Source organism: Oryza sativa, chromosome 3 (assembly GCF_034140825.1).
Source record: "Oryza sativa Japonica Group chromosome 3, ASM3414082v1".
In the NCBI taxonomy this organism is placed as follows: Eukaryota; Viridiplantae; Streptophyta; class Magnoliopsida; order Poales; family Poaceae; genus Oryza; species Oryza sativa.
In genome coordinates this window covers 37243498-37259231 of record NC_089037.1, presented here as the reverse complement: position 1 = coordinate 37259231, position 15734 = coordinate 37243498, and the positions used below count along the sequence as shown (strand labels likewise).

Below are 15734 nucleotides of genomic sequence, written 5' to 3'. Positions count from 1 at the left end.
AAACACCATACACCACTACCAGTCTACTACACACAAGACATCACATGCGTTTAGGTCTATTACTATATTTCATAGTGTATTTCGAGGCCTCAACACTAAGGCCCGTGACGCTAAGGTAAAGACCTATTTTTAAGTTATAGTTTTTATCAATGTTTACTTATAGAATAAGTTTATCAAAAGGGTCAAAATGTCAAAATTACGGGTAAAAAACTAGAGCTAGTAGAATTCGTCCCAACAGCTGAGGAGAAAACAATATGCCGTACTATTGCTTCAATAGTGATATTACACTGTGAATATGAACAGAATTGTTGTTTTTCTTCTTAAGTCCAATTTTTAGCTCTTGAACTTTGTTCAGAGTCTCTTCACCAAAGACTATAAAACTAGTTATTTTTTGTTCTTAACTTTCAAAACCTGAGTAAAAAAGCACCCATTATATATTCTTTTAGTGTCTTTGTTTGGATCGAAGGAATGTGGTTTTGTTAGTTCATACTTTTATTACGCATATTTTGTTATTATAGATGTTACCTCAGTACGCCCACAACTATGAAACTTACCTAAATGAAAGTTCATCTTAAATGAAACCACTATTATATCGATCATAACTACTTTAAAATATGTCCCAGGGTGTTTTGCACTTGGTTTTAAAAGTTAAGGATGAAAAATAATCGGTGTTGTGGTTCTGGGAGGAAAAAAAGATAATTTTGTAGTTTAAGGTAAAAAAAACTAGAATTTAAGAAAAAGTTAAGGGCCACAGATGAATTTTACCGTTGTTTTTTTTAAAGAAAAATGATAATGGATTCTTGATGACAGATGCTGGAACTTGGGCCGCCACCGCCCAGTGCAAAACATATGACAGGGGAGGGATGGATGGTCCAACAAATCAGCATCGGGTCTCTTTTGTACTACAGCAGGAGCTCGGTCTCCTATGCCTGTGGTGAGTGATCTGATCTCTAGTACTCGTAACATATACTAATAATGAACAAAAAATGTATAATAACAGTATTATAATAAGTTGGTCCAACTCATCTCTCGTGATTATTATACATACCCAAGCTAATTGCTACACTTTGACCTGTCATCAATCTTTGGATTCCTTGACGTTAAGACCACTTTTTTTTTAAAAAAAGAATAGATAGGGTTAACTTAAGACCCGTGTTGGTGTTGGAGAAGGAATATAACAAAATTGCAAAGGTGGGAGCAAGTGGTGGGCAATATGCCATGTAGTAGTAGATATATAAGCAAAAGTAGGAAGGGAAGGGAAGTAAGACATAACTTGAACCGGAAGGAAGGATGATATGCTAATCACCTTAATTGGTACTGTATGGGAAAACCAAAAGCACTGGTATACTCCCTTCAACCTTTTCTTTTAAGTCAGTTAGCTTAAAATTGAACTAATTAACATTAAACATTTGTGGAAGGAGGTAATGGTACAATATAATGGTAGATGAATAATAATAAGGGAAGAAAAACTGGAATAGAGAGGGGGAAAAGGAGGAGACAAAATTTCATCTCTCTCTTTTTTGCTTTATCTTTTGTTTATAAATAAATCTTTGTTTGGCTCGGGTTCCAAGAAAGTCCAGCCTGCCATGATCAAGCTGACTGGTAGGTGGGCCCTCACTAGAATCACGTGCGCCTCGTCCTCCCTCTTTCTATTTGCTCATGACTTAGAGTTGGAGTTGGAGAGTGGAGTAGCTTGCTGGGGCTTTTCCCCTCGCAGCGCAGGCCGCTGCTTCTTCTTCTTCTTCCTTCCAAATTGCAAATCGCAATGCCAAAGCCGTCGCGGCATCCAATCTTCTCCTTCTCCTTCACCTCCACAAGCTAGGAGTAATAAGCTACTAGTATGTACTAGTTGTTGCTTGTTACTAGTACTAGCTAGCTACTGGAGTACTCCTAGTAGGCAGTAGGCATATGGACCCGTACCGGTCATCGTCTTCGTCGGCGAGCAGCCCCGCCGCCGCCCTCGCCATGGGCCGCCGCCATTACTACCTGCCCGCCAGGCCCGCGCGACCCATCTCCTTCGAGGACTCCCCCGACTGGGCCGACGACGACGTCGACTCCATCCACCTCGCAACCGCATCGGCGTCGGCGTCCCTTCCCACCACCGCTTACCCCTCTCCGAGTCCGACGCCCTCCTCCTCCTCCGCCGCCTGCAGAGGAGGAGAGCGCAAGGTGGCCGGTGCCACCCTGGTGTGGAAGGAGCTCAGCGTCTCCCTCACTCGCTCACGCTCAGGCTCAGGCTCAGCTGACCGCCGCGTCGTCAAGAGCTCCACCGGCTACGCGCTCCCAGGCACCCTCACCGTCATCATGGGCCCCGCCCGCTCCGGCAAATCCACTCTTCTCCGGGCAATCGCTGGCCGCCTGCGCCCCGCCGAGCGGATGTACGGCCAAGTCTTGCTCAACGCCACCAACACACGCTTGCCTTATGGATCTTATGTATGTTATATATGCGCCCCCTTCTTTATGCTATTTCAATTCCATCCATATATCTTTGCTTCATATTTAATTTCTTCCTTGTTTTTTACTAAGCCTTGTTTAGTTGGAGAAAATTGTTGTCACATCGGATATACGGACACACATTTGAAGTATTAAACGTAGTCTAATTACAAAACAAATTACAGATTCCGTCAGGAAACTGCGAGACGAATTTATTAAGTCTAATTAATCCATCATTAGTAAATGTTTACTGCAGCACCACATTGTCAAATCATGGCACAATTAGGCTTAAAAGATTCGTCTCACGATTTACACGCAATCTGTGTAATTGTTTTTTTTTACCTACATTTAATACTCTATACATGTGTTAAACATTCGATGCGACAGCGTGAAAATTTTTGTTTTGCGAACTAAACAGGGCCTAAATTAAATTAATTACATGGCTTTTTATGCCTTCTGTTGGAGACTTGCAGGGTTTTGTTGATCGACACGATGTGCTAATCGACTCTCTCACAGTACGGGAGATGCTATACTACTCCGCGCACTTGCAGCTTCCGGGCCTATTCTCCTCAAAGACCTCCATAGTCGAAGATGCTATCGCAGCCATGTCCTTAGCTGACTATGCTGACAACCTCATTGGTGGCCACTGTTTTATCAACAGCCTCCCAGCTGGAGAACGGAGGCGCCTCAGCATTGCAAGAGAGCTAGTGATGAGACCACACGTTCTGTTTATCGACGAGCCTCTCTATCATCTTGACAGGTTTGTTTCATTGCCATTCCATAGGGATCAAAGTAACTATTGCTGCTTTCTCTCCTCTCATATCTTTGTATATCACAATCCCAAGAAAAAAATTGCCAGCTTCAACTATTTCTGTATGCATGAGAATGTTTGACTTTCACATGCGCGCTAATATGACAATCAGTACAATCCTATTTGATAGATTAGTAGATCCAGCAGTCATATGTGGATGCTGTCTTTGCATATGTACAGAGTTAAAAAGCGCAACCCTGTTCTTTTTTCTTTTGCTGCAGTGTTTCTGCACTTCTACTGATGGTAACATTGAAGAAACTTGCGAGCACAGGATGCACAGTCATCTTCACAATGTATCAAAGCAGTACAGAAGTTTTTGGACTTTTCGATCGAATCTGCTTGCTTTCAAATGGGAATACACTCTTTTTTGGAGAAACATTGTCTTGCCTACAGGTATCTTTTTGTACATTTTACATGCATTCCCATTTTAGCACTTGGTTGGAATTACAATATTCTGTTGGGAGTGTTCTCAGTATGGCTGTCACCTTGATGTAATTCAGTAATTGTCTCGTATCAATAGAAGCTTCCTTTTATCTAAGAAAGGTATTGTTTGGATTAGAACTATTGAGTTCTGTAGTTTGGATATGTCGGTCATGAAAGTTGCTCTAAAATTACATGGCTAGTTTTTGTAGAGGAATTTACAGGACTAATTAGTTCAGTACTTGAGCATGATTGTGTTTACTGGAGGACACTAAATCAGAAACCCATGCCAGGCTCCAAGTAACATTGGTAGTAAGTAATCAAAGAGTCCTGTGCAAAATAAACTGTACTAGTTAGTAACAAGATAATAATAATAATAATAATAATAATAATAATAATAATAATAATAATAATAATAATAATAATAATAATAATAATTTTCCTTAATACAATGATGCGCTGCTTGTGTATTACCAAATTTTTTTTTCCTGATTTGTTTGTCGTACTCTCATCCGATGCCTTGTGCACAATTCTTGTTTTGCCTTTTCCTGTTGCAGCACTTCTCAAATGCTGGCTTTCCATGTCCAATCATGCAAAGTCCATCTGATCACTTCTTGCGGGCAATCAATACTGATTTTGACAGAATCATAGCCATGTGCAAAAATTTGCAGGTATCTAATAGACCCATCTTGACATGAGATTTCATTTTTATTTCCGACCCGTTACTCAAGTCAATGCAGAAATATTCTTTTGTAGTAAGAGATAAAAACCTTTGTAGTTACTAACAGGATGATCAAGGGGACTTTTCATCAGTGAGCATGGACACAGCTGTGGCAATCCGTACGCTGGAAGCAACATACAAGTCATCAGCTGACTCTGTTGCTGTTGAATCACTGGTTGCGAAATTGATGGAGAAGGTACCTGTTGCTAAACACACTAGAAAAGGAAATGAGTTATCTCATTCTTTCATCCTGCACATTGTACATAATTGTTTCAGACCATGGTCAGTTAAAATGATGTAATCACCTCGCTTTGGATTTATTTTTACAATGGAGAAATATCATTATGCATCCAACACATTATGCGCATTAATATATATATTTATATATTGATGCATTGAAGTCGCCTTCTTCCATATACTCTAATTAAGTAATTGTTTGGCAGTTGGCACAGCCACAAAGATTGTTGCACATCTTTCTGGATGTTGTTATAATGGTTTACAACCTGATGCTCCTGTTCCCTTTGGAGAATTTTGGTTGTGCTCCAGCCTCCAATCAAGACACAGCTAGCAACAGGGAATACGGCAACCTGGTTGTCCTGGTGTAATCTAAACCACACTAATTATGGGGGCCTTAAAATCCAGTACAATATAGTTTAGGATAGTTAGTACTACTACCCAGTATTGCAGTGCACATATAATTGATGTTGTGTGGTTTTACATTAATCCGTCCCCTTCTTTTTTCTTACATGATGTGCTGCAGGAAGGTCCTCACTTGAAAAGTAAAGGCAGAGCCAGTAATACAACACGAATCGGTGTTCTCACCTGGAGATCATTGGTAATAATGTCAAGAAATCGGAAATATTTCTGGAGCAGATTTGCCTTGTATATGCTTCTTGCCCTCTCAGTCGGCACCATATTTAACAACGCTGGTCATTCATTATCATCTGTAATGGTTAGTACCATTACTCTGTTGCGTTTGAATCTATTAAATGTATGATATGATGATAAGACTACGTTGTTTCAACAGGTAAGGGTTTCTGCAATATTTGTGTATGTATCATTTGTCATCCTTCTAAGTGTTTCTGGAGTTCCTGCCCATATTGATGAGATCAAGGTGAAAGTTTTGGTCTTTACCACTTCATTCTTATTTGTGTTCTTTATTGTTAACAGAGTAATTCTTTTTTTTTTTAATACTGAGACATAGTCCTACTGTTACTTATGATATATAGTACACAACTACACATTAACAAAAGAAAAGGTACTAGGTTTGTCCAGGCACTACAATCTATTAATATCGCAAATTGTTTTCATCCTATATATGCAGATATATTCCCATGAGGAAGCGAATCAGCATTCGAGTACAATGGTTTTCCTGCTAGGGCACTTCCTGTCCAGTATTCCGTTTCTATTTCTGGTCACTATTTCGTCATCGCTGGTTTTCTACTTCCTGATAGGACTCAGGAATGAGTTCAACTTGTTTATGTATTTTGTGGTGACCATGTTCATGTGCCTGTTGGCAAATGAGGCACTTATGATGATTGTTGCTTACATCTGGCTCGACACTTACAAGTGCACCTTAACTCTCATTTGCTTATACGTAAGCCTACCTTTTGCTCGTCATTTTAAGAAGAAATAGTATGTGTCAGTTGGATCAATGTTGAATAACAATACTTGTGCCATTGATTCAGGTTATCATGATGCTTGTGGGTGGATATTTTCGAATCCGAGGGGGTCTACCGTGCACAGTATGGAAGTACCCATTGTCGTACGTTTCGTTCCATGTGTATGCAGTTGAGGTAATAAGTGGGGAAATTTCTTTCTTTGTACTAGTAATAAGTATTATGGATGATTGGGGTTGGGAAACATATAGGGAGAGCGAGTGATAATAACAATAGTGGTGCGTGGGTGCAGGGTTTGCTTGAGAACGAGTATGTGGGCACATCGTTTGCGGTCGGTGCGATAAGGACGATACCAGGTGTCCAAGCAGTTGGGGGCTCATACGACATCTCGTCTTCAGCAAACGCAAAGTGGGTAAATCTGCTGGTTTTGTTTGTGATGGCAGTTGGATACCGTGTTGTTCTCTACGTGTTGCTTCGTCTGAATGTAAGGAAACACATGAGGTTGCTTGGCAGCTGGTGCTGCTGGAGCTGGACACCGCAAAGTGACTACTACTCCAGTAACTAGTGTGCCGTCCAAGTAGCCTCTGTCTAATGAATGAATCCAGGTGACTCAACTGACTCCTCGTCTGCCATGTACCATCATGTAGAGTACAAGGGGGCGAAATGCATGCACATGTATATTCATTCTTGATCATGCTTACATATGCCGTACTGTGTCTGTCTATGTATGTTTGTACTATGTATCACAGACGGACATACAGACGGTTTAGTTTGGGGATTGAATTGAAGATGATATTATCTTGTTGTCCTGAGTATGTATATGTTCCATTTTTCTCTTGTTGCCGCCTCCTTTCAGTCCTCCATGGACTGCACCTTCGTTTTTGGGCTCTATACAGCACATTGTTGAAGGCTGGTCGAACTCCTCTCTCCGCACAATGGGCTAAGGCCCAATTCTGACATTCGATGCGTTCTTCTCAGTACATATCAACCATTACCACATGACCTTTTCTTTTCTTTCCTTTTTTTAACAAAAAAACACTGTGTGTTCAAGGGGAGGGTGAAGGAAAATAACAAAGATACCCATATGCATATGGACTACCCATATAAAATAAATAATATTACCTATCTCTACTTCGATCTTGTCATATACATTGGTTATGTCCTAATTAACTCATTTAAAAAGAAGACTACCACACTAGTAGTATGTTGATGATGAATAAATGTGATCATATTTATACAACATATTTTAGTATAGCATAAGTGGAAGTTGAATACGAAAGACCTTGTCTATAGGAGGTTTAAGATTGTGAGAATTAGTGGGTGACTATTTAACTGATGAGAATCTTAAAAAGGAAAGGTGAGGTTCCCAACTTTTGGCTTCTAGTTTATTCTGTATACTCTATATCTATATTTTTTTCAAAGTCGGTGTGGGAATCTGAAATAAGCTGTAATTAGCATAAGCTCTCCCAAAGGAGAAAAAGAAACTGCGGAGCAATGAGAAGAAAAGGCAAATGAATAGAGGAGGACACAAAGAGGTAGCAGAAAAAAAAAGAAATAAAATATAGCAACTTAGATATGTCCTGAATTGTAATAATAAGATGGGTCTACTCCGATTGTAGGTTACTATAATTTAGGACGTTGGTAGTATCAAGTATGATGAAGGAGCACGTATGGAATAAAAAGAAGGGATTGGTGTTTTTGGTGTTGAAATCTAAGGAAAAGAAAGCATGAAAGAAATACATAATAACCAATATCGTGCTGGTATCTGCATGCTAGATAATATAAAAAAAAGTTGTTGTAACAATTTTAAAAAAAAGAGTGGCTGGACAGAAATAGTAGGGAATATTATGTGGCGTTTATAATTCAGTAGATCCATATACATTGGTTGGGTTTGATAGTGTTACAACATTAGTAGTAGACAGGGTTTACGATTGTGATATAGCCTACCATTCCGAGCCCTGGCGGTATGATGGTTTTCGTCAAATCTGGCGGTAAAATTGTGAAAATGTCATTTCCTATAAATTTGATAACCCCCCATTGACATACACACAATATGTCATATATATTCATAAAAAGCAATACATATCACTCACCAACCATTGGCTAAATAGAATGCCCATCACCTAAATATTAAAGTCTGAAAGGGTTTTATTACTACATAATATTAATATTAGAGTCCATTTAATTTGGCCCATGAAAGGGTTTTCCTTTTTCTAAATGATTGTTATTTTCTTTCCTATTGTAAAGTTCAAGAAATGCAAGGAATAACCATTCTTTTGCAAAAAAAAATATATATCCCAATAGGCTCTATGAATATGAAACTACTTATAGGATTTTATTTTGAATTTTTTTTCCTTTTTTATTAATTTAAATTTAAATTTGGATGAACCCATCGAAATTTCAGACATCTACTACTTCTGTGCCATGTCGAAACCTCGGTTTTCCGCGAAATTTGATCGGTTTTCGTCGAAATTGGGAAGCCTGGTAACATAGTTGTGATTGTCCAATGCAACATGATGAAGAGGGGAATAAGCAAAGAAAGGAGGAGAAAAAAGTGGGGGCGTCGGATGAAGCGAAGGGTGAATGGATGGAAGGGAGGAGAGGAGTAGCCTAGGAGGACTAGGGAGGAGTATTAGCGTTGCGCCGCCCTTAGCATATACTAGTTGTTTGTTTAGTTGGGGGCGGGGGAAGGGGAATCCAATCCCATCCATCCATCCATCCATAACCTCTCCTTGCTCCCACGGACGGACGGAAGGATCGATCACCAACTCCAACTCCAACTCCAACTCCTCCTCCTCCTCCTCCTTCCGCCGCCGCCGCCGCCAGAGCATGGAACCCTCCGCCTCCGCGTCGGCTGATCCGCCCAGGAGGTCTCCATGGAGGCACCCCTCCAACGGGGGCAACCCCAACCCCAACGGAGACGCCGTCATCGACACAACTAGCTGGCCCGCGCTCTCCGAGGCCGCCAGGAACCCCCCCAAGCCTCCTCCTTGCATCGACTCTCCATCCGAGGTCTGTCAGATGAGATCCCTTTCTTCTTCTTCTTTTTCTTACCATCGCATCGCATCGTCTCTGCTTATGGTGGATGGATGTATCGTGGTGATGATATACATACAGGGGCAGGGCAAGCAGTCGTCTCGCCACAAGCCGGCCAGGCGCGGGGGTGCCGGTGCCGACCACTCCCCCTCCCCACGGGATGACCGCGCCACCAGCTGGGACCATGGCCGCCACCACCACCACCACAACAGTGGTGGTAGGAGGGGCTCTTTTGGCGGCCGCAGGAGAGGAGGAGGAGGCGGGGGTTTCGACGCCTTGTACCGTGCCCCTATTGGCCCCTATGTGCGTGGTGCCACTGCGCCCCCGCCCCCGCCCCCGCCTCCCATGGCCGTTGCTCCTCCCCCCTTCCTTCCTCCGCCCTTACGACCTTTCGCGGCACCTCTCCTCTTTCATCACGGTAGGTTTTTTTTTCTCCTTCTCCTTTGTATCATTTTTCATCATCATCATCCTAATTAATCTTAATCTTCTTCTTCATTCATTCCCACCAGATATGGCATCGCCCGTCTCTCCTGTTTCCCCAATCTACTATGTTGGCCCTCCCCCTCCTCCAGAAGCTCTTAGGCCTTTGCCTCCTTTCCCCCCTACCATGCTTGCTCCACCTGCTTACCCTTACTACCACCCTCAACCTCAACCCGACCCCGAGCCCGAGCCTGATGCTGATCCTCAACAACATCGTGCCAACCTGCTCAAACAGATTGAGTTCTACTTCAGGTCATCTCTACTCTTCTCTCTTTATGCATCAACCATTTCTCTATAGTGTTGACAATGCTCATGTTTTTCCCTCCCTCCACAGCAAGGATAACTTATGCACAGATGTTTTCTTGAGGAGAAATATGGATGACCAGGGCTGGGTTAACATTGCTCTTATAGCTGGCTTCAACAAGGTCACCATACATATTCCTTTTCCTAATCTAACCATTACCCCTTCTCTCCCTTTTATTTATATGCCTATTTCCTATAATTGCCATGTTGCCAGTCATTCATTGTTTCGATTCCTCTATCCTAACTTTTTTCTCTTCTGTGCTCTTATTCTTCTTAACACAATCTCCTGGCACATTTTTTGGGGACACAATTTTAAACCGTTTCTAGGTACCCCGTTTCCCAATTAAATAACTTCAGAGTTTAGACTCATATCCTTGGATAGTCATCTGTTGCTTTTTTACTTCTTTACGTTCATTAAGTTCACCTTGGCTAAAATTAATTCATGCATTTGTCCTGCCAGTAGTAATAATGGCTTAATGATGGTCGCACCTAGAATATCGTGCTTTCCCCCCTTTTACATTGCATGTTTTGGATGTTTCTCTAGAAATTTACTGTCTGCTTGTTACTATCTTCGCGAATCCTAGCTTTTATAAGGGCATGATCAAAGCCGATGATCGTAAGCTATGTCCTCCATCACGATCTCGAATGAAACTATCCATGGAATCGTGCGCCGTGTATTTTGTTCCTTAATATCTAATATAATGTTCCACTATGTAATATACAAGCCTACTTCCATTTCTGTAGCAGACGGGCACTTCGTTACAGGAGCCGCCTATAGATATTAATTAATTGGAGTGAAATATCCCCAGCTCAAACCCATGTTTTGGAAGTTGATTTGGCAGTTTTAGATGTGATCTGGATGGTTCAGAGTAGTCGGGTTTACTCTAGAAATGTGAATTTTCTTAGTCGGGTTTACATGGAGGCTCGACCTTTGGTGCTAACAAAATGTGCATGAGTTCTGCTCCTTTGGTGCTAACACAATGCGCATGAGTTCTGCTGAGCTGCTCAGGTTATATGAGATCACGTGAATTATTGGCTTGTCATGTTGCGGTGTTGCAATGAATTGCTGTTTAGCCCTTAAAAAGTGATTGTTTGTTTTGATGTTTACTTGGCTGTTCTCGTGGGGGCATAGATTTGTTTGATTCTAATAGAAACGGTTTTTTATGGTCATCTGTCCAGACATAACTTGCCATTCTGTTCTATATGGTATTGTTTACCCACCATTCATATGTATTGATTATATTTATATTCGATGCTTTGTCCTTGCTTTCTTCCCATTCATTCCTCTTGGTAGAGGAAGTCTCTGGCACTTCATGGGAATTGTGTAATGAATGCCAGTTAGTTTGAGCTAATTGGTTGTGATGGCATCAAAATCATCATGCGTCTTCTAGTTCCTGCATAGTAAGTGCACATCTCAGAGTCACGTGGCATGACTTAGTTGTTCTTTGTGTATGTTTTGGCCCTATGGGCTGTGGTTTGATTTAGTTGTCTTGCATCCCAAAAAACAATGCAAAAGTTGTGCCCTTTTGTATATATATTTTAGTTCCTTTCTTTACAATGTGAATCCTTTTTTAAATTCATGTACTCCCACCATCCTATATCCACTAATATATGACTTGCATGAAGTTGATCAAAGTATATGTATATTTGATGTACACCATTATGCCAATGGATTTGTATTTTAAAATGATTTCATATGATTTTGGTTTTATACCGCCCTTTAATGTATATTTTTTAAGTAGTCCATTATTAGATTATGATCGAAATCTAAACAAACACAAAAGTGGATGCAGGGAGTATCACTTTATTAGTGTGTGCTACTAGATTTAGGTGTTAAAAACTCTATGATTGATATCAAAGGCTAGTGTACACTATGGACAGTTCATACTTTATACCCAAGCTGTTAGGATTAAGTTCCTTATGAGCTGCCATGCCGTGCTTAAAGTCCCATTATATGTCAGCATAAAGAAATAAAAAAAATGTCAGCTTTCTGAACTGAAACGCCACTTAAGAACATAGAATAACACCTTGTTTTGCAAAGGAGAAAAAAGGTCAATTTGTGCCTTTTACCCTTAAAATTTAAGTTGCATACAAGCTAGCTTCCTTGGGATTTTAAAGCTATATCGTATTTCTTAGGAGCTATCTTTATATTTGAAAGCTATTCCTTTGTTGTGGTTAAACATTAAATATTTCTTATTTTGGTTAATATTAAAACAGACGATTTACAATCATTTTGGTCGATCAAACTTTAATTCATGTGTGTTCTGTTGGGGGTTTTTAAATAGTTTAGAACTTTTTTAAGTTAATATTTTTTCACAAATTATGTTCAAATCAAATTACTTGTGTTTAATTACTACTACCTCCGTTTCAGGTTATAAGACTTTCTAGCATTGCCCACATTCATATAGATGTTAATGAATCTAGGCACACATATATGTCTAGATTCATTAGCATATATATGAATGTGGGCAATGCTAGAAAGTCTTATAATATGAAACGGAGGAAGTATATATGATATATCTACTATGAAGTCCTAGCTCAACCAGCATTGCAGTTGGATGTGAGGTAGACTAAATGAAACACTTTTAATGCACTGGTTTGCATTTATCATATCATTACAAATGATGCTGTTAGCATGCTAGCATGTAGATAGAACCGATGGTTTGTGCACTCTTTCTTCATTGCTAAGAGGTGTGCAGTGTTTTTTTTTCCCCATTTTTGCCTCCTTCGAATGTATTTTTCTCCATGCAAGGTATCATTGTGCACAAATACAGCATCATGTTAGTGTGTCACACATTCTGTAATATACTTGAAAATGAAAAAGAAAAGGTAGACTGGTGGACATAAACATGCAATTCATCACTTAGGTCATTTGGAAAACATAGCATTGCGGGCTGTTGGTTTCTCTTCTTTAGTTAATATACACTAGGTTCTTTGATGAATAGCAAAAAGATCACACAAGCTACAGTTGCCTGCTGCTTTACGTGGTCTATACAATCCCTTCCCCCATTGTTGCAACTGTACTGGTTCATAAATGTGTATCCACATAAACAATTGAGTTGTACACCTTGTATTATCACATCATATTAATTTGAATCTCCTGGTTCTAGTTTTTAAAACAATTTTTTAACATAGAAAAAAACATGAGAATGAAAAGATGAGACTAAAGACAAACTGAGTCAAAGGTTGAAAATCAACATCAATGGAAAAAAAAATCATCTAATGATACGCACCGAGTGATCACGGATCATAGTTCCCATAATGGACTCGTGGTCTGGAGCTACAGGCTACATGCTATTTCTATACACTTCGTGTTATATATTTGGACAATTTCTTGTTGTGTGGTTGAAGTATGCATAGTCCTCAACTCCTCATAAAGCAAGCTACTTGATGGAAGAAGCAGAAAACTCATGTGTTTCGAATTATTGTGCTTATGTACTTTATCTATTACACGTGAAAGCATACAGCTTAATCTGGAAATTACTATTATTCTTTTGATTTTACATGGTAATTGCATAGCTGCAGTGTGTTACTTACTGGACGCTTGCATGTAGTTGCTTGGCACTACCTATTTCATTGATTGTTTTAATCCTGTTTTTCTTTTAACTTTGCTGGAAAGTTTTATTTTGCAGGTCCAGGAATCCACTGATGACCTGCAATACATAAAAGACACAATCCAGTCCTCATCTATACTGGAAATGCAGGTACTAATCTCATCTGACATCCAGTTTCTTTTATTTCACAACAGGCTGTTGAATTGTCGTTTAGAAAATAAAAAGAGCATAAACATGGGACTGATGCTCCCTTTTCTAATGGCACAGTGCTAGCCTTTTGGGATATGCTTGAAACTGGAAACGTTCCCCCCTGCTTATTTAGGTCTTTGTGCCCCTTTGTCATGCAGGATGACAAAATTAGGAGGCAGAATGATTGGAACAAGTGGGTGATTCCTCGAGAGAGCAACACTGACGTGCTGCCAAGCCCTAACATCAACAATCTGACAGCACATCTTGGAAGCGTGGGTCTGCAGGAATCAGCAGCTAGCTCAAGTAGCATGGTGGATGAAAACCATCATGAGATTCTTACCAATGGACCAACTTCCGGTAACAACCAAGCACCAGTAGTTGAAGACGGTGCTGGTAAGCTCTAGCTATGATGGTACACATTGGCTCCAATCTGGCCCATGCTATGACTACAAGGGTTTTGTCCGAGCGCGAGTGACAAATGTTTTGCAATTTTTTGATGGCGGTATGCTTGCGGGGCGCACTGACTAGTGAGTTCGTTTCTGGGGGGGTTTCAGGTAAGGTTCTTTTTGTCTACCCTGTTATTGAGGTACCGTGAAGGTTTCAGCCTTTCAGGTGGTTGGTAAAAAAAAAAAGAAGTGCTGTAGCTGAAACAAAAGACAGCAAACAGAAGGCATATGTAGAGGCATCAAAGAAGATGAGGGGGGTGGGGGGAGCCATTGGACATAATGAATGAAAGACGATGGTGCGCTAAGTTAAAAGGCACTCGAGTGCTTAATATTGCAACTGCTGAATGGCCTTTGGGCTTGCGTGACTATGGGCCTGAAGTGTGCTGTGAACCATGTCGGTTTTCTCCCCCTGTTTGGATGTAACCCTCCAATTTTTAAAGGAGGATCTGAACTTTCTCGCTCAGAGAGTCAGGAAGTTGACAATTCGACAAGGATCTTTTGCAACTCAACTCGTTGAAGTAGCGTTTGAATGTTACAAGTTTTGCTAGAACTATGCATGATGTTTCCTTGGGTGATTGTGAAAGCCAAGCCTATTGGGAATTTGTGATAAGATGGCGATCCCCCATATTGAAACGATTTTCTGTAGCTCAAATAATTTATTGCCTTTTGATGAGCTCTCTGCTTTGTACCGTCTGACGAGATTTTAGCCGTTGCTTGTTGTTAATGGTTTTATTACATCCAGTAGCAATGTGCTCCTGCATAACGGGGTCGGCAGGCACACATTTACTACTGAGATACTGTATATGAGAAGTGTATCCATGGCGTCATTCATTGGCAAGAAGAAGCACCTGTAGACCCAAAAAGAAAAAAAAAGGGACAAGTGCCTGACTGACCCTGCAGAGCGGCCTGTTTGAAGGTGCAGTGCAGGGGGAGGGGGGGCATGTGGATTGATGGTGCAGCTGTCTCTTGATTTGGTCGATGGGGTCGTGCCTAATGTTAACGGCAAACAGGTGGCGCGCGCCGTGCGTTTAGTTTGCCTTTGATGATAGAGCATCCATCTCATGTGCAACAGTCATCGCCGCCTCGACAACCTGATGCTGATGATGCTCCAGTAATGTAGTATAGTTATTAGTAGAAGAGATACTCCATCTCAATAAGCTTCAGTAATGTGTACAAGTAATAAATAGTAGGCTGCTGCAGGTACAGTAACCATATACTGGTGAGACCGGCCATAATAATGTCTTATCATCCACCCGTGCTTTTCAACTACTAACCGCTCTCTCGCTAGCGTCCTTGTTGCCATAGTTGTAGCTAATTTTCCAATGGACGTCGGCTGCGTTCGTTCCTTCTTTTTTTGAAGGATACTGGAGTTTTAGTACAGCTTTAGGAGAGCGAGCAACTGTACTTGTATACTGTAGATGAGTGAGAAATTGGAGCTTACTAGCACTAGCTAGGCTGGCTTTGGCAGACAGCAGGTACTGTTGAGCGTTTGGTGCCATTAATGATGGATGCATCCATCGAATATCTATTTCTGTGGAGTATCTCGATCAATAGGATCTGGCCCCTATAGCTACCATTCATCATTCTTCCTATCTATAGCGTATATTTATCGATCAATCTTTCTTCCTAGATAATGCATGCTGCCGGTCTTAATCCGCGTTCCTTCCGCTCGATCATAAATAATTTGACGTTTCAATAAGATTCTATCAAATTTTCAATATC

At 40.7% G+C, this 15734-nt stretch overlaps 2 protein-coding genes across 4 annotated transcripts; both read left to right on the top strand.

The window, feature by feature from the left end:
* Nucleotides 1-1685: 1685 nt before the first annotated feature.
* Nucleotides 1686-6841, top strand: LOC4334858 (ABC transporter G family member 3). 3 transcript variants are annotated; one of them, XM_015772376.3, is made up of 11 exons: nt 1686-2433; nt 2907-3193; nt 3466-3637; nt 4222-4335; nt 4453-4581; nt 4829-4975; nt 5146-5337; nt 5413-5499; nt 5710-5982; nt 6074-6181; nt 6297-6841. In XM_015772376.3, the coding sequence occupies exons 1-11, from the start codon at nt 1909-1911 to the stop codon at nt 6567-6569; spliced, it is 2307 nt and encodes a 768-aa protein (XP_015627862.1). In that variant the 5' UTR covers nt 1686-1908; the 3' UTR covers nt 6570-6841. The 3 variants fall into 3 exon arrangements, with proteins under 3 accessions (XP_015627862.1, XP_015627863.1, XP_066164546.1); XM_066308449.1 differs by having other exon boundaries at nt 2289-2433; nt 2950-3193; XM_015772377.3 differs by lacking the exon at nt 4829-4975.
* Nucleotides 6842-8703: 1862 nt separating this feature from the next.
* On the top strand, nt 8704-14689 carry LOC4334857 (la-related protein 1C). The gene is made up of 6 exons (XM_015776770.3): nt 8704-9016; nt 9122-9458; nt 9550-9772; nt 9855-9945; nt 13456-13527; nt 13725-14689. The coding sequence occupies exons 1-6, from the start codon at nt 8834-8836 to the stop codon at nt 13968-13970; spliced, it is 1152 nt and encodes a 383-aa protein (XP_015632256.1). The 5' UTR covers nt 8704-8833; the 3' UTR covers nt 13971-14689.
* Nucleotides 14690-15734: the final 1045 nt, after the last annotated feature.